Source organism: Parambassis ranga, chromosome 21 (genome assembly GCF_900634625.1).
Source record: "Parambassis ranga chromosome 21, fParRan2.1, whole genome shotgun sequence".
NCBI lineage: Eukaryota > Metazoa > Chordata > Actinopteri > Ambassidae > Parambassis > Parambassis ranga.
In genome coordinates this window covers 13,957,287-13,983,022 of record NC_041041.1, presented here as the reverse complement: position 1 = coordinate 13,983,022, position 25,736 = coordinate 13,957,287, and the positions used below count along the sequence as shown (strand labels likewise).

The window sequence follows — 25,736 nt, the reverse complement described above, 5'->3', positions numbered from 1 at the left end:
TGCTTAAATGTAAAATCTCTGTGCAGCTTGTGTTAAATTGGGTGGTCTGCATTTGGTGGTTTGTTTGTTAGCTTTATGTTAGCTATAGCTACTATGCTAACTGGGTGATATGCAGCTAACATTTAAGCTAATATATTAGCAGTTGTATTTTAAAAGTCTGTTATTGTGTAAAATGTAATTTCATAAGTGACAAATAATGTGGTCAAAAACAAACTTAATTACTTAAGCCTATTTAGGGTAAGATAAAGATAATTCCAAGTATCAGTAAATTGGTGGCAAGTCTTGTACATACAGTACACATGCATACACACACAAAGTAATTGTCCATCAGTTTAACACTAGCTGGTCAAATCCAACCTGTTTGTCTTCTTATGTCTTACAAATGGTAGAAAAATCAATTAATCATCTGACTGCCGCAGATTCAGACACACAGATAAAGAGACCTTAGACATAAGGTCTCTCTATCCCCAGAGGAAGTGGCCCCACTGTCATGCTGTCTAGTTGTCCTCTTGCTCCCTCTTGTGTCTGATAAAACCAGCTGGTTGGAAGAACTTCTTACTCTTGCAAAACCTGGCTGAAGGTAGTTTTTTTAAAAATCATATTTTTATAATGAAAAAATATATATTTGCTGTTACACTGATCATAAGTCATGCTTTGTCTTCAATTTAATACATCATATCATTGGTAGTTTTCTTTTTTTTAATCTGTAACTAATGCTGTCAAATGGAACCAATGTAGTAGAGTACAGAGTAAAATATTTCCTTCTGACATAAAGAAAATGTTCAAATAGATCAGAGCTATGTAACATCAAAGTGTTTTGCAACAGTTTGGGTAGTACATCTCAATTACAGCAGGCTTTGAACTGAGCGTGTGTAGAGTGCCAAATGGACAACGTGTTATTCCAAAGCACCATCCAAGGAATGTCTTATAATAAACTGATATTACACGAGTTTACATGGACTGAAAATGTCCTCATAGAAGTCTGGGGCAATGATAAATAGAGCACTCCATCAATCCATCACAACACATGTAACCCTAAATGTCTTCATTTAAAATCTGCAGCTCTATTTCAGGCACATTGTGCTGCTGCGGCCGCTGCTGGCTTTTGATATCATATCCCAGACCTAAAATAAATCTGGAAAAAAACACTGCTTTGTAAAACAAGGTGTATAAAGTTGTTCTGGTTTCTGTGTTGCACACTTGCATGCAATCACATTCTGCACACAAAGACACTCTGTCTGTCTTTCTTAGTCACTCCACTAATCCTTTCGTCCCGGAGTCACTCTTGGGCAGCAGTTCAACTCTTTGGCATGTGTGTATGCATGTTTGGTTGGTTGCTGAGCAACATGCATTCTGTGTTTAGAAATGATGAAACCATCTGAGTCCTCTTCAGGTATAGACCCTAGTAAAAGTCACTGTAAAACAGCACACACTATATAATATAGTATCCCAGATTTTTTATTTGTTAACTCAATGAGTCCTCAAAGAGGTGTAAGAATGTTTCCATATAAATGATACATATTGTCTTTATATTTTAGTAAAAAAAATGTTCACCATGTCATTTCTTTTCTGATTGACCCAGCACTCCAGTGGCCAGAGAACTTTTGGCAGTCACTGCTGTCTGTTTGTGTAATGCCAGACTTGATGTTGGGATCAGGACACTGCGAGGAGGTAGGCGGCATAACCATCTGTTGCAGGAGTCCTTGTGGCTGAAGATAGTTCTTTATGACTGTATGTTTGAGGTCGTTGTCATGTGCTGCAGAGTAAACACGGGACCAGTCAGACACCTATAGTGTCAGAATCCATGTATATAAGGTGTGTGTATATTATGACAGTGGTCATGTGGATCTCTCATTGTGTGATATATTTTAAAATCCAAACCAACAGGAGGTTTATAGTAAAATAATACAATAAATCTGGTAAATTTACTGCAGCTATTTTTATATTGTATCCTATTCCCAAAATAGTATCATGACATGGCTGAGTGTAGGCCGTGACTGCTAAGAACTGTTGATATTCTGAGACTGGGTGTGTGCATGTGTCTGTGTGACTGTTGATATTCTGACACTTGGTGCGTGCATGTGTCTGTGTGATAACTGTTTCGCCAGCCGTGCTAAGATCTAATTGCTAATTTAAGAGCGACTTTTCTAGACCATGGGTCAGTGTGTATTTTGTTCTGAGTCTGGTGTTGTTGGGCAACTCATAGGTGGCTCAGTTTCTGTCCAGCGCTGTTGATGATGCTCCTCAACTACCGGTACATATACTGTTCTTGATGAATATTGCTCAAGTCATGTCAGGAGACAACACTTTGAAGTCACACCATGCTCATATAAAGTTATTTCTCATCCTCTGTGGAACCCCCCCCACCCCCACATCATATCTGGTGTGTGAGTCTAGCTGAATGGAAAATCACATGGAATAGGCCACAGGAGTCATGTTCAGTCAATCCATCAAAATGCTAAATATTGTGACCTGAAGGGTTTTTCTATTTAGGGACCTTACCTAGACTATGGTACCAGAACAGAGTCATGGTCCTAGAAAAGCAACGCCCAGGATGAACAGTGACAAAATGAGAGAGTCAGCTGAGCTGTGCTTGAGCTAAGTGCTCATATCAGCATGCAGTCATGCTCATGAAAGTGCTCATGTTTGCTGGGCTTTGTGTGGTGCCATGGTAACATTTGCTAATTAGGCCTAAACACAACATAACACACAGCAGAGGTTAATGTGGAGTCCATTATTTATGCAGATATCTGGATATGGAACAATAGGTGGTATCAAGGAGATTTATTCAGTAGTTATTTTGCTAGCCCTAACATAGGAAACGTTGTTACAGCTTGTTGTTGTTATATTATGTTACACTTGACAGCATTTCCTCTCTTAAGGTTATTTGTAAGGTCATGTTAACCTGCTTGTGGTACCACAGAAAAATGTACACAGCAATACCTATGTGGTTTCTCCAGGATTGTTTTTTCTATATTTGAGTTCATTTTGCCTTTTTATTAGTCTTTATTCAAGTTAGGATGTCAACTCGATATTCAGTCTAGTGATCTTTTGGGAAAGGGGCCAAACAACTGAGTTTAGACGGGAAATCTAAAAATAGAGCTGACACCACAAGCAGCTGACATGCATACTGCTCTGTGAACTGCAAATTTATGTGCATGACCACACACAAAGACTAACACATACACCCATCTATGAGCATCAATGCATGTTAGACACATCTAACACACACTCATGGAGGCTCATAGGTGTAAATTCATGTTTCTTGATGCCAATCTGAAAATTCAATGTGACTGATTAGAAAAAAGAAACTCGTTTCCAGAGTGATTCTCCTGAAAGCACTGATGTCTCTCAGCGGAGTATTTAGCATTTCATTACCACCAACACATTATCGCACAGCTGGCCACACAGCTCAGTCAGGGCAGAGATGAGTCTGGGCCTGCTTTCAGCTGCTGCTTTCTTTTTCTCACACTCTCCGTTTTGTTCACTTCCTTTCTGCTTACTTAAATCCAACCCACCCCTTAATCTTCCATAAAGGACCAATGCAAAGAATTTACTGATGTGCAGTGGGGAAATCATACTTTGCATCCAACTGGATTTCCTCTCTTTACTGTGTAAGGAACACCTACAGTTGCTTTTCAACTTCAAAAGTCCATTCTTGTCTGGACAAACCAAACAGTAGCCATCAACACTATTATCATTTTTTACATTTTACCAAAAATTTGCACATTGCACCGATAAATGAAGATATGCTGAATGCCAGAACAAAACTCCTGCAAAAGTTCAAATAAGAAATACGTACCCTATCTGCAGAATATTACCATTAGCCCATCCTCACCAGAAGAATGTAAAAAAAAGAAGTCAGTGCTTGCAGGCCATTTAAAACAACCACTAGGTGTTTTAAACTTATATGTATATAAACTGATACTGCATGAAGCTCCTTGGTGCGTGGCGGATGTGCAGACATTTGTTCACCTACTCGTGTGTGAGAGTCCAGTGGAGAGCTCTAATGGCATGAGTCGACTGTGTGACCTTCCTGGCAGTAGTTCTATCAGTCAGAGCATGCTGCTTATATATAACCAAGGATAACTACATAACTCACTGTAACTCTATAGCTACTGGATGGGTAGTAAATCAGACAATGTATATAATAAATTCCTCTGTGCAACATTACGATAACACAGTTAAACACTTCCTTCTCTGTCTGTGAAATAGATCAAATTCATATCTGTGAGATTGTCCTCTGTAGATATTCATTTCAACGACATGTTTAGATTTATGATATTTTTTTTCACACCATAAAACTGGTAATAAACTGGATTGAGTCTGAATGAAGGTGATAACCCACCTATTCCTTTTGGATGTCTGGTAGTGTAATGGTTCTAAAACAAGCATATACTTTCTTCCCACATGCAGGGAAATGCAGTCCATGACTCAGAACACATTCACCCATACAGGAAGCCATCTTTACAGCAGCATTTGAAATCAGACACCACTGACAGCTGAATCAAGTACTGGCAACCAGCGGGGGGAAGGTATGTGAGGAGTGGCCAGAGACAAAGATGAGTGAGGGAGGGTAACAAGAAAGGAGGAAAGGTCTTCAATCTAATGGATCAGATATAAAGAGACTGAAATTGATTAGATATATTATTTTCAATAAGAAGAGTCAAAGGTAGTCATTTCAAGATATTTGGTGCATCTTATATTATATTATATTGTTACATGACTTATATGCAAAAATGCTTTTGTAAATTTCCAGTTCCTCAAAAAGGTTAAAAATAATTTAAATAAAGTAAACTATAACTTTATGGAAATTAATTACATTTTACTACAGAAACTACCCACGTGGAAATCTTATTTCATAGCTCTTATTTCAGATCTTTTACTGAGGATCGTATACGAGAAAAAGGGGGTTGGAATACAGTTGAGGGGTGGAGTGGTGGAAGTAATGAGGGGAGAGGTGGGTTGGAGAGAGGAGGGCTTGGGGGCAGGAGTGGGTGTGGTAGGGCTACAAATAGTTGCCCCGGTGTCTGGCATTTGTTCACATAGTTGTCCTCCCAGTTGTCCGGTAGGACAGACGGGTCTCAGCACCACCAGCGGCTCCATCATCAACCACAAGCTAACCAACCAGTCAACCAGTCATGAGCAAGTCCTACTCCTCCTCAGCCCAGACGGCCTCCTCATACCGCCGCACCTTCGGCTCTGGTATAGGTTCAACCCCAATGTCTTCCCTCTTCTCCTCCTCCTTAGGAGGAGGCCGCAGCGCTTCTAGCCACATGTCCAGCAGAGTCTATGAGGTCAAGAGCTCCAGCATCCCCTCCTACTCCGGCTTTAGGGTGTCCTCTGGTGCTGGGGGAGCAGGGTTCGGCTCCTCTACGGCCCTGCGCTCCTACGGCGGTGAAAAGCTTGACTTTAACCTTGCAGATGCCATGAACCAGGACTTCCTCAACACCAGGACCAACGAGAAGGCCGAGCTCCAGCACCTCAACGACCGCTTTGCCAGCTACATCGAAAAGGTGCGTTTCCTGGAGCAGCAGAATGCAGCACTGACAGTGGAGATCGAGCAGCTGAGGGGCAGAGAGGGGCCAGGCCGCGTGGCTGAGATGTACGAGGAGGAAATGAGAGACCTGAGGAGGCAGATTGAGGCCATCAGCAACCAGCGTGCCAGAGTGGAGGTGGAGAGAGACAACCTGGCTGATGACCTGCAGAAACTGAAGCTCAGGTAGGCTTGGATGGATGAATAGATAGATGGATGTGTAAATATTCTGTATATAGGTAAATTTACCTGTGACCTCCGTAAAGAATTCCACAAAACATAGAAAGAAGGAAAGGAGGAGTCTGAAATCCAATTGATGCTATAAAGTAGTATAAACATCAAACGACTACTGGAGAAAGGGGAGCAGACTAAGGAGAGATTTGAGAATAGTCAAGCTTCAGTAGGTGTTACAGTCCAGCAACTCTTTACCAAAGTGTTTTATAATTTGTTCACAGGAGACATAGCTGAAGAAACAGCAGGGAGACAGATTGGCAGACCTGTAGGAATAAATTTGAGCCAGACACACAGATGTAGATGAAGGAGAGACACGAAGGGGTGAAAATGTACAGATGTGTTTACAAAGAGACTAAGACTGAAACGGTCAAAAGAAATCCAACCATGCACCAAACACACACTGCTTGTGTGTGTGTGTGAGACAGAGAGCATGACAGAGTGAGGGCTGTGATGTGGGTGTACCTCTGAATAGTCTATTTGTAGCTACTAGGTCAGCTCTATGAATTTAGGTTTCTGTCACTGTGATAGCATGCAGCATCACTTAAATAAAAGTGTTGTATCAAAACACTCAGACACACACAGCTTCCATTTCAAACATGCAACACACAATCTCTCACTCTGCACTTTCTGTTTATCAGCCCTTCATACACTGTTGTGCCTGAAGCACTGAGTGAACTTTCCAGCGCACCTGCTGCTCCCACTGAGATCCAAATAGACCTCCTGCCTGCAAACTGATAGCTTTACTGAACATTTTCTGTGAACAGTGACATAATTTTAAAAAGTCCAATTAGTGACTCCTGAAAGCCTCGCAGTCTGTTCATATCCAGTATGTATAAATTGCATGAATGTGTTTTTCCTGTTAGCCTCACTGTTACCCTTCTCACAGTGTCACAGCTGCTGCACCAACACTCACAGCACTCAAAGAGCAAGCACACAACTATTGTTAGTGGATATAGATAGAAATAAAAGCCAAACTACGATGTTTCATTGTCTATTCGGTTCTATTCTTGTAGAGCAGAGAGGCTGCAGGAATGAGAGGTGGTAACTAGTTCATCTGATAAGTGGTCTCATGGGGTAGAAGCTATGCTCCCACACACAGTTGTTGCTGTGTTTGTGTTTCACTTTCGTCTTCACTCTCCTCTTTCTTTGTCTGATCTTTTTCCTCTTTGCTGTCGCTCTCTGCCAGACTGCAAGAAGAGATCCACCAGAAGGAAGAGGCTGAGAACAACCTGTCTGCTTTCAGAGCTGTATGTCTTTCATAAAAATCACTCTTTCACATCTCAGACACTTTCTTCTCTGAGCCTTAACTAAACAGAGAAACCTTACCTTCACCTTTGATCATAAAACTTTCCCTCCTGTCCTCTAATGTTTTGATTTAATGTTTTTGTGGTGTTTGTATGCAGGATGTTGACAATGCCACATTGGCCAGGCTGGACCTGGAGAGGCGCATTGAGAGTCTGCAAGAGGAGATTGCCTTCCTCAAGAAGATCCACGAAGAGGTTTGTTGCGGCCACCATACACTATCTACTATATATATTAGCAGTATTCTGTATCACTAGAATTGTGTGATGCTGAAATATCAAATGTGTGTAGGCATGCCACTCCTGAAGGAATCAATTCACACTTTAACACACACACACACCCATCAAAACACTGTAATTTATCACATTTACACATTCTCACACACACACTCATGGAAAAAATCTTTTTACATGGCAACCAGACCTATAGACTTCAAAAGAAAATACCAACCCCCCATGCTGACACATGTCAGCACAGCTGAGGTCCCTTCCTGTCATTTTGTCTTCTTTGCTTCCACTTTGACCTCTCAGAAATGCTGAGCTGCTGATTGGTTGAAGTGAGCGTGTCAGCTGTTGTGTGACAGAGAGAGAAAGAGTGCGTGGCTGTGAACAGATGCAAAGCTATTTATATCTTTTGGTTAGACATGTAGACAGCTGAGTGCAACCAAAGCTTACTAATTTCAAAATGTGTAGGTCCCCTAATGCTAAATTAGCCTGTTGCTATTCGGGATTTTTTAATAATGTTTCATAAACTAAATGCACTTGCAGGAGATCCGTGAGCTGCAGAGCCAAATGCAGGACACACAGGTCCAGATCCAGATGGACATGTCTAAACCTGACTTGACTGCTGCTCTGAGGGATATACGCATGCAGTATGAGGCCATCGCTGCCAAGAACATTGCAGAGGCCGAGGACTGGTACAAGTCTAAGGTGTGGTGGGAGTACACACACACACACACACACACACACACACTCACTCCTTCAACTATTACAAATTACCTGCCTTCTGCCATCAGGTGTCTGATCTGAACCAGGCCGTGACTAAGAACAATGATGCCCTGCGCCAGGCCAAGCAGGAGGGCATGGAGTACAGGCACCAGATCCAGTCCTACACCTGTGAGATTGACTCACTCAAAGGCACTGTGAGTGTTCACTATTGTGTCTCACTTTATTCCAGACATTTTTCACCAAAACATATTCAGTCCTGGTCTCCTTCTATCGTGTTAACCATATTCTCTGTGTCCTTGCAGAATGAGTCTCTGCTGCGACAGATGAGAGACATGGAGGACCGCATGGGCCGTGAAGCTTCTGGCTTCCAGGACACAATTACAAGGCTGGAAGAAGAGATTGCCAAGATGAAGGTAAAAAACATTGATAAAGATTAAGGCTTTAGGACTATACAACAGGTTTTTGACACTTTCTCTGTTTTGATGTAAAGGATGACATGGCCCGCCACCTGAAGGAATACCAGGAACTGCTTAATGTGAAGATGGCCCTTGACATTGAAATTGCCACCTACCGCAAGCTGCTGGAGGGAGAGGAGAGCAGGTGAGAGTGTCTGTCTTAAACCTCGAATCATCCTCATTCACTGATGTACAGTGCTGAGCTTTGTGCCTCCTCTTTCTGCAGGATCACTATGCCTATGCAGTCTGCCTACTCCTCCATTGGTTTCAGAGGTAGGAGGAATATCAGCCATTCTTCCTCTTCCACAAAACTACCCATAAAATCCATTTTGCATTCCAGTTGAGTCACGCTATAAGGAATAAAAAAAGGACTAATAATAGCTTGTGACTTTATATGGTTGGTGCTATTTTGAGGGCATTACATGTAGTGTAGCTGCAGTGACCCATTGTGACCACTATGTGGGGATATATGACATTTTATAAAACCCTTTATGACTGAATTCTCAGTGGCAAACACCAAGCCGCACATCAATAATCAGGCAACTTTACTTGATGTGTCAACAGGCCACTTAATCTCTGCTATGACTTCCGCTTGATGCACTTTGTGTAATTGAGCAGATGATGCATTAGGCACTGCCATGATTCATTAGCGCCACTGATTTTAATGGCAGCCTTACTCAACTTCACTCATAGACTGCTTTTGATTGGCCAATTAGCTCTTCTGGGAGGAATGCTACCCTAATATCAAAACCTTCACACTGCATTAACTTGTGTTTATGAATGTGTTCTTCCAGAGACCAGCCCTGAGTCCTCACACCAGCGTTCATCAGAGGTTCACTCCAAGAAGACCGTTCTCATCAAGACCATCGAGACTCGCGATGGAGAGGTGTGTGCTCACACATAAGTCTGTACACATCATTTTCACATGAACCAGACATTATGTAGAGGGAAACGTCTGTTCAACAAAATCATTTTTTTTTAATCATTATATTTGAAATATTCCATGAGCCAGGGCGCTAGTGCCCAACGTGTAAGTCTGGTTCAATTATCCCACCCACGTTTTAGCTCACATCACATCCACAGGTGGATGCAAACTACCAGATTTAATAAGGCAATTGCCCTTTTACTCCTTTAAATACCTTTGGTATTTTCTCTTAAATTAACACACGGGAGCTTAAAAATAGTTGCAACACAACAAGCAGCTTTCCACTTGGTCTCTGCACCATACTAGAGGTGATTGATATGTTCACAACCTATGGAAAAGGAGATCAGTTACACATCTCTGAGTAATTAAGCAGGAACTTTGAAGTAACCTTTGCTGTGGTTCTATTTTGGGTAAGCGAAAATTTTAAGTCAGAAGAGTCTGAGAAATGAGATGTGTATGTCGTCTCCATCACCAATTCGTACCTCACTCCAATACTTAAAATGAATGCACTGAATGATGAAGAACTGTAACATCACTATCTGACTATTCACTGTGGATGAGAGAAAAAAAAACTCACTGCAGAAATTTACTCAGTTTACAGAACATTATTGTTTTGTCTCCTCAGGTTGTCAGTGAGTCCACACAGCACCAGCAAGACATCATGTAAACAAGAAGAAGCAACGAAACATAAATAAATCAAGATGGTAATTTCCTACCATTACTATGATGATTTATAAGCTGAGCCTATACAGAATGCTGACCATTATATAAGCATTAGAGTATAGATGTGTATGGAGGCTCAATGCCTGGTTCTAAATAAAGGGCATTCCAAGAATCTTTTTATAGTTACTCACATCTGATATGCCTGCAAATTTTATTGCATTGCTAATTGCAATACTTGCCCATTATCCACAAGGAAACTCACACGGTGCAAGAAGAATAAATGTCACTGCACATATTCCAAGATTAATTTGTACAAAATGCAGCTACAAGGACATGATTGATTAAGACGGGCTATTTGTGTATTCGATTCAAGGAAAGTGAGACGTTGGTTAAAAAAAAAATAACAAGCACAAACGTTGGAAGAAAAAGGAACTCAGTCGTGTTTGAAGTTTGAGCTCTATAGCATGTGCTGGCTGTTTGTACTGTATGTGTATGGTTAGCCGTGGTACGCTGCTTCACTATGACAAAAATAAAGACATTTCTTATCAGGATTTGCCACTTGGAATTTATTCATATTTAGGAGCATGCTGAATGAGCATTTTGGAGTCATTAGCATTCCTCAGATAGCCTTTGTGAACATTTTGTACTCACTGCATTCATCATCTGATGTGGGCTGTGTTAGCTCTCTAAAATAATACTAGCTTTCCTGGTCAAGCATAGCTTTCTTGTGTCAAGACTTAATTCACTTTTATACAGAGAATAGGAGCTGGAATTATCAGTGAACAGGCTGATCTTTGTGGGGGAGAAAAGTGAACAATGGCTCTTTAATGAGCTGTCCCTGGTCATGCTTTGTTTCCAGCAGCAGGCAGATTAGCAGAGCAACTAGAATTACTGTCTGTGCAGTTTGTTTCTGAAGCCGCTGGACTGAAAATGTCAGCAGAGATAAAAAGAAAAAGAATATACAGACAATAAATGAGCACGGAAGGAGAGGGCGGTGCAGAGAGGAAACAGAGAGGACAGATGAAATGAAAAGGTTATTCAGAGACAAAGAGGGAACAAGAGGAAGATAATTACATGGAATACTATAAGGAAACACTGAATGTAACTGCTGTAATTAGTACAGCCCTGTTGGTCAGAGCTTTCTGTTCTCACCACCATGTCTTTGCAAAGTAAAAGCAATCCTGTCATGGTCAACCTAAAAGGGCAGCACATTCTTCTGGCCTTTGTTCTATAATATAATCTTACTACTAGTGATCTCTAGTCTGTCAGAAGCTAAGAGTAGAAACAAACTGAAGGAGAAAACATTAAAGCTTTTTGCTGGAAACACCTTCCCTGTCTGGTGTCAGCATCATTAATGGCTAACACCAGAAGGTAAAACAAACTGAAATGATCAACAGTGTGATAAGAATAACTAGCCTGCTGTGTATTGTGCTGATTTACTTGCCTGGTGAGTCATTATATAGTATCAATATAGTGTCTTCCCCCACATCAACAAGCATAAAACTAACAATACAACCAACAGCATAATGATCTGATAAGCAACATGATCTCGACCTGCTGCAGGGACCAGGTGTTACTTGTTGCCATGAGACAAGACTTCACACGTGGTGTCTAAGGATGCAAAAAACCATGGCTATAGACTGTGGAATAGCTTCAAATAAACCCCAAGTTGGCTCGTTCTCCCGTGCCGCTGTGCAAAATCTGTCACAATAAATCAGACACATCATACAGCAACAGCATCAGCAACTGTTGGAGAGTCTGGATGTTGCCATTTGGTTAGTGGGATTTCTTGTAAATGTATTTACATCAACTCACTGCTAAATAGACTTACTTCTAACCACTGGTGGAGTAGTGGATTGACTCAGAGGTTGTTGATGCTGTGATTATATAACGTTGCACAGCACATCATGAAGGATATGACATCAGTGGCTTGCATTTGGCCTATTTATAAGAAACAACAGACATTTTCCAGAGAAAGTACTAATTTTTTTTTCATAATGCTCCTTTAATTATTGAAATGTGTGTTTATGTGTATGCAGTATTTGTGCAAATGTAAAAAACAGTAGACAACAAGACCATTCAATTGTAGAATCACAATGTTTATCATATGTTAGGTCCATATAAATCCATGCTCAATAATAATAATAATAATAATAATAATCATAATAATAATGAGTGATTTTTACACATTTGAAGTGGATGGTAGGATCATGATAAACAGGGGTCAAGGCTCAGTTTGATGATTTCCAACTTTAAATGCTGAAACACCAGAATAAGGAGTGCATTCTCCACCTGGCTAAATCAATCCAAATGCACATACAGTAGAATCACAATGTAACGTTAGAAAATAATCCGCTGCATAAAACACACATGAAAATGGAACCAACATTTAAAAGTTATTTACAAGCCATTATCTACAATCAGAATGTGTATGTCCAGCAATGACAGGCAATCACAGAAAATAACAGGAACAATAATAGAAGAAGAAATCTTCATTTTGTCCCCACATAACAAGCAAGAGGAGCAGGGCCAATGTTTTAAGTGCTGTTTCCAGCACTGGTGGTGCTGCAGCTGCAGTAATAACACAGAAGGAGACTAGAGCAGGACTGAAGCAGAAACAGAACAGCCACTACTTGAGTTATACTACACAGCTGGACAGAAGGTGACTTAAAATGATTCAAATGCCTTTCAAAGCCCTTTACAGAGAGAGAGAGAGAGAGAGAGAGAGAAGTATCTCATCATTTTTAACTGGAAATCTGAGGTTGTCACATGTCACGCAATGACACACTGAGAACATTTACACAGGTACCTTCATGCAATAAGATGATAATGTTTGGTCCTCCAGCCATAAAGACCTGTAAGTTCTGCTAAATGGCAGTTTTGTTTGTCTAAATATGAGAAATATAAATCTACAAAAAGTACACACAAACACACAGTTTAAGCAGCGGTTGGTGGGTTTTCAATACATTTCTTCACTTTTGTATTTTTGTTCATTTGTGGTGCGTTGTTGTAATATTCAGCCTCAATTAGTCTTAGGTTCAACCGTTCTAATATCAACTGTGTGGATGTTTAGTACTACAGTAGTGTAAGGAGCCCATTTGAATTTCAAATACACACAATGTCCAGAAAAAAGGTCCAGCAGTAAACATTAGAGGGCGCCATTTATATATGCTTTCATCCTCTCCTTGTCTCATCTTTTACAGAAGATAATCTACATCCTTTTTTATCACTCCACACTTCCCACTATCTAAACAAATCAACCTTTATAACCAGACTAGTGTATTGGCCAAAAAAATAGGGACAAATACACAGCACAATGAATCCCCCCTCTCCTTGGCCAATATTTGGTACAATCCATCACTTGCCACAGGGCTGTGTGTCCACTCACACACAAACAGTTTTTAACATTTTTGCTGTCACCTATCGCCCACGTTTCATGACAGAATTCCTTCACTTCCAGCAGAACAGTTAAACAGCTGATTTTTTTTTTTTACAAAAGAGGCAGAAAAGAGAACATGAGAGCACTTAAAGACACAAGAGGATCACAGTGCACACAGATGTCTGATATTTAGCAGAAGGAGGGAATATGAAGGGCGGGATGAGTCTCTTGCTCAGGTCTGCGGTTCGGCGATCACGATGAGATGCTCCTCAGAAAATGGCAACGGCACATTAACCTGTGAGAGAATAAAACACAAACTGGCTTCTGTGTTGTGTGAACTGTTTATTTCACACCTGAATCTGGTCCTGCTCTGCATGTTAAAGCAGCAGAGAGGCCTTGTGCTGCCTGGTCTGGATTTACAGGCTGTCAGTAGAGATAAAACGCAGACTTCCTGAATACTTTGCTTCACACAGTGACCTTTCAGCGGAGATGAAGAAGAGCTGCCTTTGAGTTTCAGTGTTTGCTGTATTTTTCATGTTGATTTTCCTCAGAGCGGTCTTAATAGAATCCTTCAGGCAAATCATCCTTTAATTACCTTCGGAGTAAAGATACGGCTGAAGTTTTAATTAGAGTTACCTTGACTCTGTGAAAGCCACGTGAAATATCGTGGATTTTTTTTTCTGTCACCGCATTCCAAGTGAAAATGACTTCTTATGGCTTAAAGCGTCCAAACACATCTGATTTTTAACAGTTATTCCACATAAGACAGGTCCATTTTTTCCAGTGTTCTCCAGGTACGTACAATGACAACTCCTGTCTGTCCTGACTCATATTTTTTGCTTCTTTTAAAAGAATCTCTTTCCTCACACGTCAACATTCAAAAAGAACGAGAACAGGTGCAAATAAAAACAACCTTTTCTGGGTCTGAGGGGGAAAAAAACCAGCATGGGTCACAACACCTTTGGGACTGATTGCCCTCTTGCTGGGTTAACAGGCAGTTGATTAGGTTGGCACATCCTTATTTTGTGAAGAAGCCTGTGTGTGTGTGTGCAGTTTGTTGTCTCAGATGCGAACTGGGGGTCCGCTGGGGGCTGTGAGGGGCACCTGAGAGCCGCACTCGTAGTCGAGTTCAGCCATCCGAGAGCGGCTTATCATCCGGCTGTTGGAGTACGCCCGTCTGTCAGTCTGTCTGTCCCTGAAATTCCTGATGTAGCTCTGTGGACAGATGGAAGAAACAGCATAGGCATAACCATTGACAACCTGACATATTAAAGCTAGAATTTTATTTTAAATGTTTCATTTTAAATGCATGCGGCTGCATCTCACCGGTGAAAGCACGTCTCCATCAAAGCGTCTTTTAGGGTTGGCCTTGCGGTGGTACCCAGGTTCAGTCTGAGGAGGAGGAGGAGGAACTTTAGGCGGCTGAGAGCTCTGGGATTGGTGATGAGTTGGGTGGGATGCTGCTGGGTGGTGGTACTGCTGGTGGCGGTGCTGGTGATGGGTGTGGGCCTTCGGCTTGTGGCCGGTCTTCTGGCTCTGTCGTTTTTTCTTCTTGTTCTCCTTCTCCTTTTTCAGCCTCTCTTCCCTCTGCCGGATCCGCATGAGCTGTACCCTCCGCTGCTGTCGACTCAAGACCACTACAGATGAACAATAGATAATCATGAGGGAGTTTTCAGCTTTCACAGAGAAACAGCAGCAGCTGGTTAAGTCACAATAAAATCACTCAGAGGAAAAACAAGAGGAAACCTCGATCAGGTCAGGGTTTCAAACATATTTAAATTGGCTTTAGTTGCTAATGGTGAACTACTCATAGTGGGTAAGAAAAAACTACTGATGTCCATTTCCTTCATTCTATTCAGGCAGTTGTCAGACAGAAAATTTCCCTTGCTGCATGTATTTGTACTGAGCTGCTCAGTCTCCTGACATATTGTGAGTGGGTGAGTGTTATTTTCACACCCTCCCTAGCAAAGGATGTCCAGAATCCATCCTGTCCCGCTCTCCATTGAAAACATGTGTGACTATTTCTGGAAGCACTTTGATTCAGCGTTTTCATATAGTGTCCAGGATCTGATTTGTGTGAGGTCACAGATATCCTGTGTGTGTGGGGGGGTGTGTGTATGGTGCTGTTATGGGGTCTATTGTTTGTTTCTTCGTGCAGGCGGACAACAAGGCACCATCTGCCAGGGAAACTGCTTAATAATAACCCCCCTCCCTTTTTTTCCCTCCCTCAGCTCACCCCACCGCCCCTTTGGCCACATGCCTGTGTGTGTATGTGTGATCAGTACATCTGTGAGAACCAAGATAAGCTTTAGATCTAATGAAGTGAGGACATTTTGGTCACATAAGGCTGATTCTGGGTTATGGTAAGTGTTGGTGGTCCTCACAAGTCTACCTTTATCAGTCCACTTTATTCAGGCTCGTGTCCTGCATGCTATTCAATCAGCTGACAGATAATTTTCCTCCCTGCTCCACTTGGGTGCCCCGCTTACCCATTGTGCCCCAGTTTATCACCCTCACCCTGCCCTTCCCCCCTCCTCCCTGAGTACACCTGCTCCCTCTTTACACCCCCCACCCCCCCACCCCACAAACAGCTTTCTCTGTCGGTGCTCTGCTTGTCACTGTGTAAAAGGACAGTTAAAGACTACAAAGCTGAATACAGGATTACATACTGTACATGCTAATGTAAGTAATGATAACATGGCTCTTATCACCTCTTAGCAGGAGCTGCAATAATATTTGCAGTTCTCATGCTGGTGCAGCTTCGACGCTCATTTTTCCCCCCATTCATCTTCCCGATCACACAATGCAAGAACAGTGCACACAAAAAATGCACCAGTGCTGTTCCTGCTCTTTGCTTCATTTTTATTTGTTTTTCTTTATTTTTATGCAGAGTGAGCTTTTACCTACTGTTCTGAAACAATGATCATACATACTATTACTCAAATAATGTTTATTTATAAAGCCACAAATATCAGGAGGCATTAGTTTGACAATGTAGAAGACTAACAAATAATCAGTATGTACTGGTTAAAGTGTTTTGGTCATTTAGCTACATCCACTGAGGTGCTGTTGACACAGGAGTGTAAAGTATCTCTTTCTGGTGATGAACACGTCTGATGTGTCACAGATTATGGGCTAACTGTCTGTAGCCAAGCTAGCCGAGCTTCGATCTCACAGAGTGACCAGGAGAAATGTGTAGTCAGTCCACTTTAATAATACACCAGCCCACATCACACTGGGATTTTGAGTATTCTGAAAGACACAACATTTCAAGCTCTCCTTCTTTTTAAGAATTCAGACTCCTGGATGTGAATCAGGTGTAATTTCTCTTGGAAGCTTCCAAGGTTTTACTGCCAAACTCCAAGCCACATCAGCTCACTGTCAGTCCTCGTTGCTGATAATGGTATCACTACCTGTGTGACAGTGCGGAAATGTCACCACAGGCACAGGATTGATGGGTCGGATGTTGATTTATATGTACAACACCAAAACACTTTAGACTTAAATTCACATGAAAGCAGAACACTTTCTTTCAGCCCCCCCCCCCTGCACTTCTTTTCATGTACTTCTCTTTCTAGACATTCCCTACACATGCAATTGCACATTCTTTTCAAAGCGAGCTCTTAAAAGCTTTCTCTATCTCCTAACCCACACCCTCTGTGACTGGAAGCCACAGCGCCGTGCTGTTTAATCCCATTATTTGAACCCATATGTGACTTCTTCCTCAACACTGATCAAACGTGCAAGTGTGTGCACGGTTTATGACGTGTAGGAGTGACTGAGTGAGTGAGAGACTGTGGCTTGGTGTATTTTTGTCACTGTCCTTGTGTGTGTGTGTGTGTGTGTAAGTTGTGTCTTTGTGTGTGTGTGCATTTACACATTGTGTTTGTGAGTGTGTGTTCCGGCCTTCCATCTGTGTTGTGGTTGCTTTCAGAACAGATTAAGGCTGTTTCTGTCAATAACACATTCTGGTGACAACGCCGGTAAACTAACACTCAACACACACCTACTGTACACACACTTCCCTGCCCTCATAATGGCTATGATTTCTCAAGCAATTGATGCAGCTTATTTAATAAACTTGTTAGACCGTAGTAGAGGTCTTATGGAATCAATGCTAGAGCTAAACAGATAGCCTCAAAGCGGACCTTGTTTTTTGCTGTGAGTGCTTCCTGGCTGCAGCCAGATAACCATCACCTCTGTTACACAACTCTGAGCATGATGTGGTTCGATACATATTTTTGGAGAATTCATTTATGTATACAGCTGAAAACATTCCACAATGGATAAGATCAAAGTCTATGCCATTTTTGGATTATCTTGAGGACATGTCTGTCTCTGTCCACCTGTCAACATAAGACATCTGCCTTTTAACCCACCCACACACAAAATCCAGCCTCTAACCAGCCAGCTGGAGCCATTGTCTGGTTTGTCCTTTCTGGGCTACTGTAGTATATATATATTGCTCCCTCTGTTTTCTTGTTGTTGTAAATCTACTCATGATCTGCTCCCTGTGTTCAGACACGCTGTCTGACTCCAACCTTCCTGCTTGTCTTTTCTCCCTGTAGGATTCGGTTGTTTTGGCTGACTTCAAATTGCTGAGTAAACCTGTTTTTGACAAGGAACCGGATCGGTTTGCAAGCCTTCATTGGGGATTTCTCTTTTGCTGATGCATTACCTGTGACAACTACATGTTTTTATAAAACTGCCTGTTGTGTTGAAGAAACCCCAACACTTGTTTTACTGGCAGCAGTTTTTTCAAAGAAAGAGCTTTGTACAAGGTCAGAATCCATGCCACTGTTCATGCTACTGTTTACTGAGGTGATACATCAAGTTAGCACCCATTTCACTTTGTGTCCTTCCTGTTCTCTAACCAGTGGAGTCGCCCCCTGCTGGTCATTACAAAGGATGCAGGTTTCAGGTTCGAGCTGCAATGATCGGTACAACTAACCTTCCGTGTGAGAAAATCCCTCTGCGGTGACTTTCCATTGGATCAGCACTCCTAGGAGGGCCAGGACAGGCCACACCCCCATGATGACCCACGTGAACCAACACACTGGCCTCTTTGGTGCCACCTACAAAAATTCAATTTACAATTTTAGTTATGACGTCACACTGATAAACCATTAGCAATTGGCAAATCCTCAGTGTTGCCATAAATAGAATAAAAGAGCATTCAGAATAACAACCTTAATGTAGGACTACCACAGGAATAAAACTGCACCATCCTCTCCTTTCTACCCGCTTATTTGTCCTATATTTAGTCTTATTTATCTGTTTTTCAGGCCTCCCTGTTTCCTCTTCTAGATGTGTGAATGGTTTTGCCTCCTGTGTTTTCTTGTCTTTGCATATCTTTACAGTACTAAGGAGGTCATGCAGCTCAGGGCCCTTCTGTCTGGTGATAAATTGAAGCAGCTTGAAGTCCTCTTGGGTGACCTTCTCCTCAGGGTGTAATTTTATCATTTAATGGTCTATATTATGGAGGTGTCAGTGGGTTTTTAGTTTTCTTCCATCGTGATGTCTCATGTGTATTTTTATCTAGAAGAAAAATGCATCAAACATTAGAAAAATCTATCAAATGTTTTCCTAAATATTATATTTTGTATCTTCAGGATTTCTGTGTTAACAGGCAGGTCGGAAAACTGCTGGCTCAGGTTTTGAGTAAGCTTCTGCAGATCTAAAATGAGTGGTCCTGCCTTCTCTGTGAAGTGGTCAGTATTAGAGTTTTCATCTGTGAGTCTACCAAACTGTCTGTCTGTGACTGTCTCTCTAACAGACAGACATGCTCACCCTGAGTCTCTCATAGACGTAGTGCACCAAGGCGAACAGCTCTATGAAATAATCCACGGTGACAGTGATGATGGCAGAGCCAAATGTGGCGGTAGAGATGGTGACGAAGAAGCGCTGCCACTGAAGAGTGAGGACGGCAAAGAGCGTCCCAGAACCCAGGAGGATACCCAGAGGAACCCACACAGTTTTGGGGTGGTAGAACTCTTCCATCACCTACAGAAAGGAAAGTGTTTTATATAGGATAGTATAAATTCATATAGAATCATTAGTCTAAGCTAACATGCCATGGCTAATACCCTTCATGCTGTGCATTTGTTTATACCCATAATTTTGCATGTAAATTCATAATTCTAAAACGTAATTACCACCAGTGAAGCCACTCCAACTAGCAGGCCCAGCAGCAGGCCCACCATGAACAGTCCCACACTGCGCACCAGCATGGTCACCAGGCCGCACAGAGTCCCAATGCCCAGGCCGATGCCCACCGACGCCTCTACGCTCAGCTGCGTGTCCATCACCCTCTCCTTGTAGCACAGCATGAAGATGACCACAGAGCCAAACATGAGGCCTGTGAGGAACAACACTGCCTTGAAGCATCGATAGCCTGGTGGAGACAGAGAGAGAGAGAGAGAGAGAAAACTGTGAGGATTTCACAAACTCTGTAAACTCTGTGTGAGTAAACACAGACAGAAACATCTATTCAATCAAAATCCAATCAATAGCATCATGAAAACCTCACAAGAAACAGTAATGTAGTACTGTATAACATTGCCATAGCAACAGTGGCAGCCCAGAATAGAGATGAATGGCATCTGTCATCTGTCCACATACACAGGACAGTAGACTGAAATTATGCTGTTAGCCTGGAATAATTTAGCATACTAACAGGCTCGCCATAGAATGTAATACCACATTGTACACTGAAAAAAACGAACTTTAGGGGGTAGTAATGTGTATTAAATTTACTGTAACATTTTGTAATATTAAAATACAGACAGATAAATATGTACTAATTTATATAACGTAATGAATGAAGAGGAATAGGTTTTATTACGGATTTGGTAATTGTATTAACTGTTTTATATTAATTACACATAAACCCAAAAATATTGAGTAATCTTGAATCCGGAAGTATAAGTAAAACGTTTGAATCCGCGCACGCGCATATGTACAAGCCAGCATTTCAGCGTGGATCAGAGAAGACCTGTTCGGTTGTTGTTGTTGCTGCAAAGCAGCTACATGGCGGGATTAAACTGTGTGTAATGTAAGTATTTCTATTACAGCGGTGGCCGCTTGGCGCAGCGTACGTTTTTCATCGTGATACTCTTGTTCACTGTTAATAAAAGTCAGCTAGCTAAGAAAATGAAACATATTAGCTAGGTCTGTAAAAAACGACCGAGTCCTCAGTATTTATCGTGCAGCAAGTCGTGTATTGAAGCTGGCCTGCACACACATTCAGCATCACACCTGCACCTTGTGCCGAGGTGTGCCCGGCCTTCTGTTAGCTGTTTACCACGATGCCTTCCGCCATGACAGCTCTCTCTGTCATAGAGCGGTCGATCCGGTGTTGTTACTGTGCTGTCGGTTCACAAACGCAACAGAAGTCCATCACTGCTCCGCTTCTCTGCTTTTCACATAGAGGAGCGGGCACACGGCACCACAAGCTGCAAAGACCAGGCTGTGTGAAAGGGGGCCAATGACAGGGAGCTCTAATCTTCATTGTATACATCCTTTAGTCTTATTTAATGTGTTGCTGCATATATTAATTGATGCTTAGCACTACATCAGTAAAAGCCTCTAATGTGTGTCTTGTCTAGTCAATTAATTCAAGTCTAAATTCATTAGTATTGTTAATTTAAAAACTTACAAATATGTTTATGTCAACAGGAAGCAGAAGAGCAGACTGCAAAGAGTGAAACACTGCAAAATGAGTCTTCTTCAGGTAAGTGGAACATTTATAATCTAATAAGATCATTTTGTAAATTACCTACACAGAATATGTGATGTTCATTTGGTTCATCTGTCTGTCTTTGTGAAGTAGTACCTTGATTATGCTGCTCATGAGACTGATGAATGTGCCTAACCTTGCATGCCCAGCACTGGTACCCTTGTATACCTGTATATAAGTTAATAAAACAAGTAGTTTAATAGAATTTTCCTTGTGTCATCTGTGGTAACAGTTAACAATAGATTGAGTAAAATAACTTTGTAGAATTTAGTTATTGTCCTACAGGAAAAAAGTCATTTTCTTCATAACAGAAATGAGGATTGACACGATACAAAACATAAGATAATGTGCTGCCACCTGCTGTTGTTTTCCTTTTGATTCTCCTTGTTATGAACTGTTCCATTAAAACTCAATGCTTCAGTAACATTACCCAGTAATGTACAATACATATAGTACATAAACCAGTGTACAGTTAGAACTGATGTTTAATTAGTTTAATCATTTCATTCTCTGACAAGCCTTTAAAACTTCCAGGTTGTTGGATCTTAGTTTTATCATAATCTTTGTTCAATTTTAATATTTTAATCAATTAATAATTTGGCCATATTTCCAGGAATTTATCTGCTGAATATCTTAAAAGAAAATCAATGTACAAGGAAATTACTAACATTATGATCTGCAGACTGGATGGATGATTGCATGTTTGGATCCACCCCAAAACATCTTTTGAGTAAAAAGCTTTTGTAAAGAATATTTTCCATCCATTCTGATGATTAAAGGTGATTTTTCAGACTGTTCTTGAAATTAAAAAGGTGTTAATCACATCACAACATTAAGGATGAAATATTACAGGAGCAGTTCTTAGTGAGCAGCCGGAGCCACCATCATATGGTAACTAGGAGAGAAGACAGTCGTTTCCTCATGATGGGAAGAGATAAACCTTCATGAAACTGCTTTAAAATATGTTAATCATCACATTACAAAAGGTCATCTACACTCGTTAGTTAATATGCCTGCAGAAAAGCACAGCTGCTCTCCTTCTAGATACCCAGTCACATGCTCCCTCCTCTGCTTCTTGGCCTCATATCCATGTTAATGTGTTTTATTGTAATGAAAACAAGAAGAAATACTCTCAAGGATTCAAAGATTCGGCTTATCAACAGTTTACATCTCTTTGGCCCTTGACTTTGCATTTATTAATGTTTGGGTCTCCTTTTTTTCTGACTCTCTGTCTCTGCAGACTCTGTCTCAAGAGTACCCAACATCAGATTGTTATCTTTGTGTAATCAGGCATCGCACAGCTGAGCTGAACAATGCTCCCCGTCTCATACAAACCACTGTCCGTGCTCCTCCCTCGTGACCATACCTCATTTATTTGATACACTTCTTATAGCTTTCTTTATTCTTTCTCTGTGTTTTCCAAGATATCTTTCAGTCACTGCATGAGCTGAAAGCCACCGTGTTCTTCACAGCTGTCTGCACTTCTTCTGTGTAGCAGAATGCCTGAAGGAATACACGGCGTAACTGGAGCATTTCTGCAGCATCTACAGCCACTGATACATCAGTTTGGTCAGCAGCTGTTACAAATTCCCAACATTGTTAAGGCCCTGTCAATCATGAACTTAATTCTAAATATGCTCATAAATTCTAGTTCTGTTTCCTCTTCAACTTTTCTCTGATGCATCCTTTCCTAGTATTCACATTCACACTCCCCTCCTTTCTCCTATTTTGTCCCTCTTTGCTTTCCTCCTTACTCCTCCTCTAGCCATCAAATCATCCCATCTGTTCAATCTGGCTTATTCATCACATGTCTCTCTCCCCATCTCTCTCTTCTCTTCATCCATCTTGTTCCAACAAGATGCTGCAACTTTGTGTTTCTGAATCTGAATGACAGCTAACCTTTTCTCTTTGAAGACCTTGGCAGTAAACCAAATGTTTCATATAGGGGTATATCAGCCAGCAGAATCAATCTTCCTGCTCTTTTTTTGTTGTTTAAATGTGACTGTGGGGTTTCTAAGAAGCATCAACAGCATGTGTCATCATTTGCAGATCAGTGTTTATAACACCGTGATGCTGCAGAAACAAACAGAAGCCACAGAAATGGGGAGTTTAAGTACTTGAGGTAAAAAGGTGCCATTCGTTGCCTGATGTCTTGTTATTTGATGCTTCTTGGCAGTGGGTTTTTGTTGCTTATGATTCTCTAAAAATGCAGAAAACCAAACTGTAGCTTCTGAAAAGAGGCTTTTTGAAATAACATGAGATGGCCTAATGTTCTATCTGTGCCTTTATGAACCAGACACTCCATGTGGAAAGTCTCTTTAAAGGACAATATTTTCTACACTTTTTATTTAATCAGCTGTATTTTGTATTTGCAGGGCTGCTTGGCACTATGCTATTTATGTATGCTATACAAACTTTGGATTGCAGAGACTGGTTTACCAAGACATAGTGAATGTTAATGCTGTTGGCGCACTTGAATCCCTCTATGTCTATTTGCATGCAACAGGCCTGCTTCCCCATATATCAATATTCATCCCAAAACAGCACACCTGTTGCTGCCCTCCCAAATTTGTTTCTCTCTTTTTTTAGCAGAATAGATCCAAAATATTGCTCTTCTTGACAGCTTTAAAGGTCTATTATAAACTCCAGTTTTTATGGTGCAGAATGTGATGCATTAAAGATTAGCAGTGCACACTAGAACCAGCAGATTTGTTTTTTATTTAGTGCTTATTGTGTGACATCATTGTTCATGTTTTGCTAACATTTAACTTTGTGGGTGTGCTGTGCCTCGAGCTGCCTAAAAGTGAACTCAGAGCAGTGTAATGCCTGAGCATTTGGCAAACAGAGCACTACATGAGATCACTAAATTATTTGGAACTTTTGTTGTATGTCACATGACATAGTGTAATTCTTCTATATGTTGTGATTTTGGTCAAACAAAAAAATAAACAAAAGATCCTATAAAAGCACCTCTGTACTTGTGGTCAGGTAGTGACTGATGCACATCGTGTCACTGTCACATTGACAGCCCAGTTAGGAAAACTGTATCTTTATACCATCTGGTAAGAGAAACTATCAGCATTCATATGATCTGCCTACATTCTCACAGCTCTGGATAAACCATCATTTACTTGCAGACAGCAAAAGAGGAAAGTCTCTGCCAATAAAAATGAGAAAATGGCTGCAAGTAAATTGCACCATTGTTCTGTTGGACAAAACTGTGGTTCCCTCTCTCTAATTATATATTGATTACTTCCCACTGTAATGACTTTACATCCAAACTAATTACGATGAACCCTTAATACATGGGATGTAATCAAATGCGGTCTCTCCCTGGGACCCTTGAATGGACCCTTGCCTACAGTGTGAGTCCAGGCGTTTGAGGAAGAAAAACACAACAGGGGGTCCACAGCTGGTTTGGCAGTGTACTTCTGAGTAACTGCAAAGCTCTGTGCCTTTTTTTGAAGCAGAAACATTTTGCAGAGAGAATCTGAAACGTGTGTTTGAGCAGAAGACAACATGGTTTAGAAAATATGATGACAGCAATTCAAAGTTTGACGCCGCAGACCTCAAGTTTACCCCGGTGTAGTCCAATTCACTCTGTGAAGTAAATACAGACCAGGACCACAGTAGTTTGTCCAGCGGGGAATTAAAGTTCAATATTGACTCACACAGCCAGAAACAAGAGAACCACACTGTACAGCTAAAATAAATAATTTATAATATACATAGCCTGTACAAGCAGAGTAGAATGAAGTCGAAATAATGAGCTGCAGAGACTTCATGGGGTTTATGGCTACTTTTAAGCAATTTTTCAATCACTGCTTGGCACATGGAGCAAAGGAAATCAATGGCTCCACCATGTCATTACTGTTACTATCAAATAGCCATGTTGGTCCAGAATATGATTATAATTACAGGTAATAGATCATCACTTACCAAAGAAGCAGTAGATGATTCCAAAGAGGCAGCACATGGAGCAGACCACCGAGGGCACAATCTCATACCTCCTCTCTATCTCCTGGTCACACTTCAGCCCCACCTCAGCCAGACCCAGCAGCGCGCTGGTGGACGTCATGATGACTGAAGAGGAGGGAGCAGGGCTTCAGGGGTAGAGACGGGGTAAAGGGCGGAGGGGCTGTGCAGGGATTTATGGATCAGTGGGCCTCACCCACAGTGTTGCATCTACCTGAAATGATGAGGCATGAGATGGAGAGAGGGCAAGAGTGAGAATGAATGAGTGGAAGAAAAAAAGGGGAGAGTGATTATTGATTGCTCATTTTAAGTGCTCAGCTGTGAGTGCTGACAGCGCAGTAAGCATGCTCCATAATATTGAAAAAAGAAACATCTCAGCATAAGTACTGCTGCAGATGAAATGCAATTCAGCCTCTATCATTTACTCGGATGTGTGGTGAAGAAGGATGTGTGCAAATTGTTGCTAACACTTTGGAAGTATTTGACCAGTGGAAGAAGATCCACAGAACACTCTGACTGTTTGCCATGGAAAGATAAACAGAATGCATTAGCATAAATTTGCATGATGTAGGGAGTTTGTGG

The 25,736-nt window shown here is 41.3% G+C and overlaps 2 protein-coding genes across 2 annotated transcripts; one reads left to right on the top strand and one right to left on the bottom strand.

The window, feature by feature from the left end:
- Positions 1 to 5,028: 5,028 nt before the first annotated feature.
- Positions 5,029 to 10,466, top strand: desma (desmin a). The gene is made up of 10 exons (XM_028392923.1): positions 5,029 to 5,722; positions 6,957 to 7,017; positions 7,174 to 7,269; positions 7,840 to 8,001; positions 8,088 to 8,213; positions 8,322 to 8,432; positions 8,510 to 8,619; positions 8,701 to 8,747; positions 9,269 to 9,360; positions 10,025 to 10,466. The coding sequence occupies exons 1-10, from the start codon at positions 5,142 to 5,144 to the stop codon at positions 10,064 to 10,066; spliced, it is 1,428 nt and encodes a 475-aa protein (XP_028248724.1). The 5' UTR covers positions 5,029 to 5,141; the 3' UTR covers positions 10,067 to 10,466.
- A 2,129-nt stretch (positions 10,467 to 12,595) lies between these two features.
- On the bottom strand, positions 12,596 to 25,257 carry tmem198aa (transmembrane protein 198aa). Its single transcript, XM_028392924.1, has 6 exons — positions 25,119 to 25,257; positions 19,597 to 19,835; positions 19,232 to 19,444; positions 18,393 to 18,516; positions 14,768 to 15,078; positions 12,596 to 14,656 (listed from the first exon to the last, which is right to left on the bottom strand). The coding sequence occupies exons 1-6, from the start codon at positions 25,255 to 25,257 to the stop codon at positions 14,504 to 14,506; spliced, it is 1,179 nt and encodes a 392-aa protein (XP_028248725.1). The 3' UTR covers positions 12,596 to 14,503.
- Positions 25,258 to 25,736: the final 479 nt, after the last annotated feature.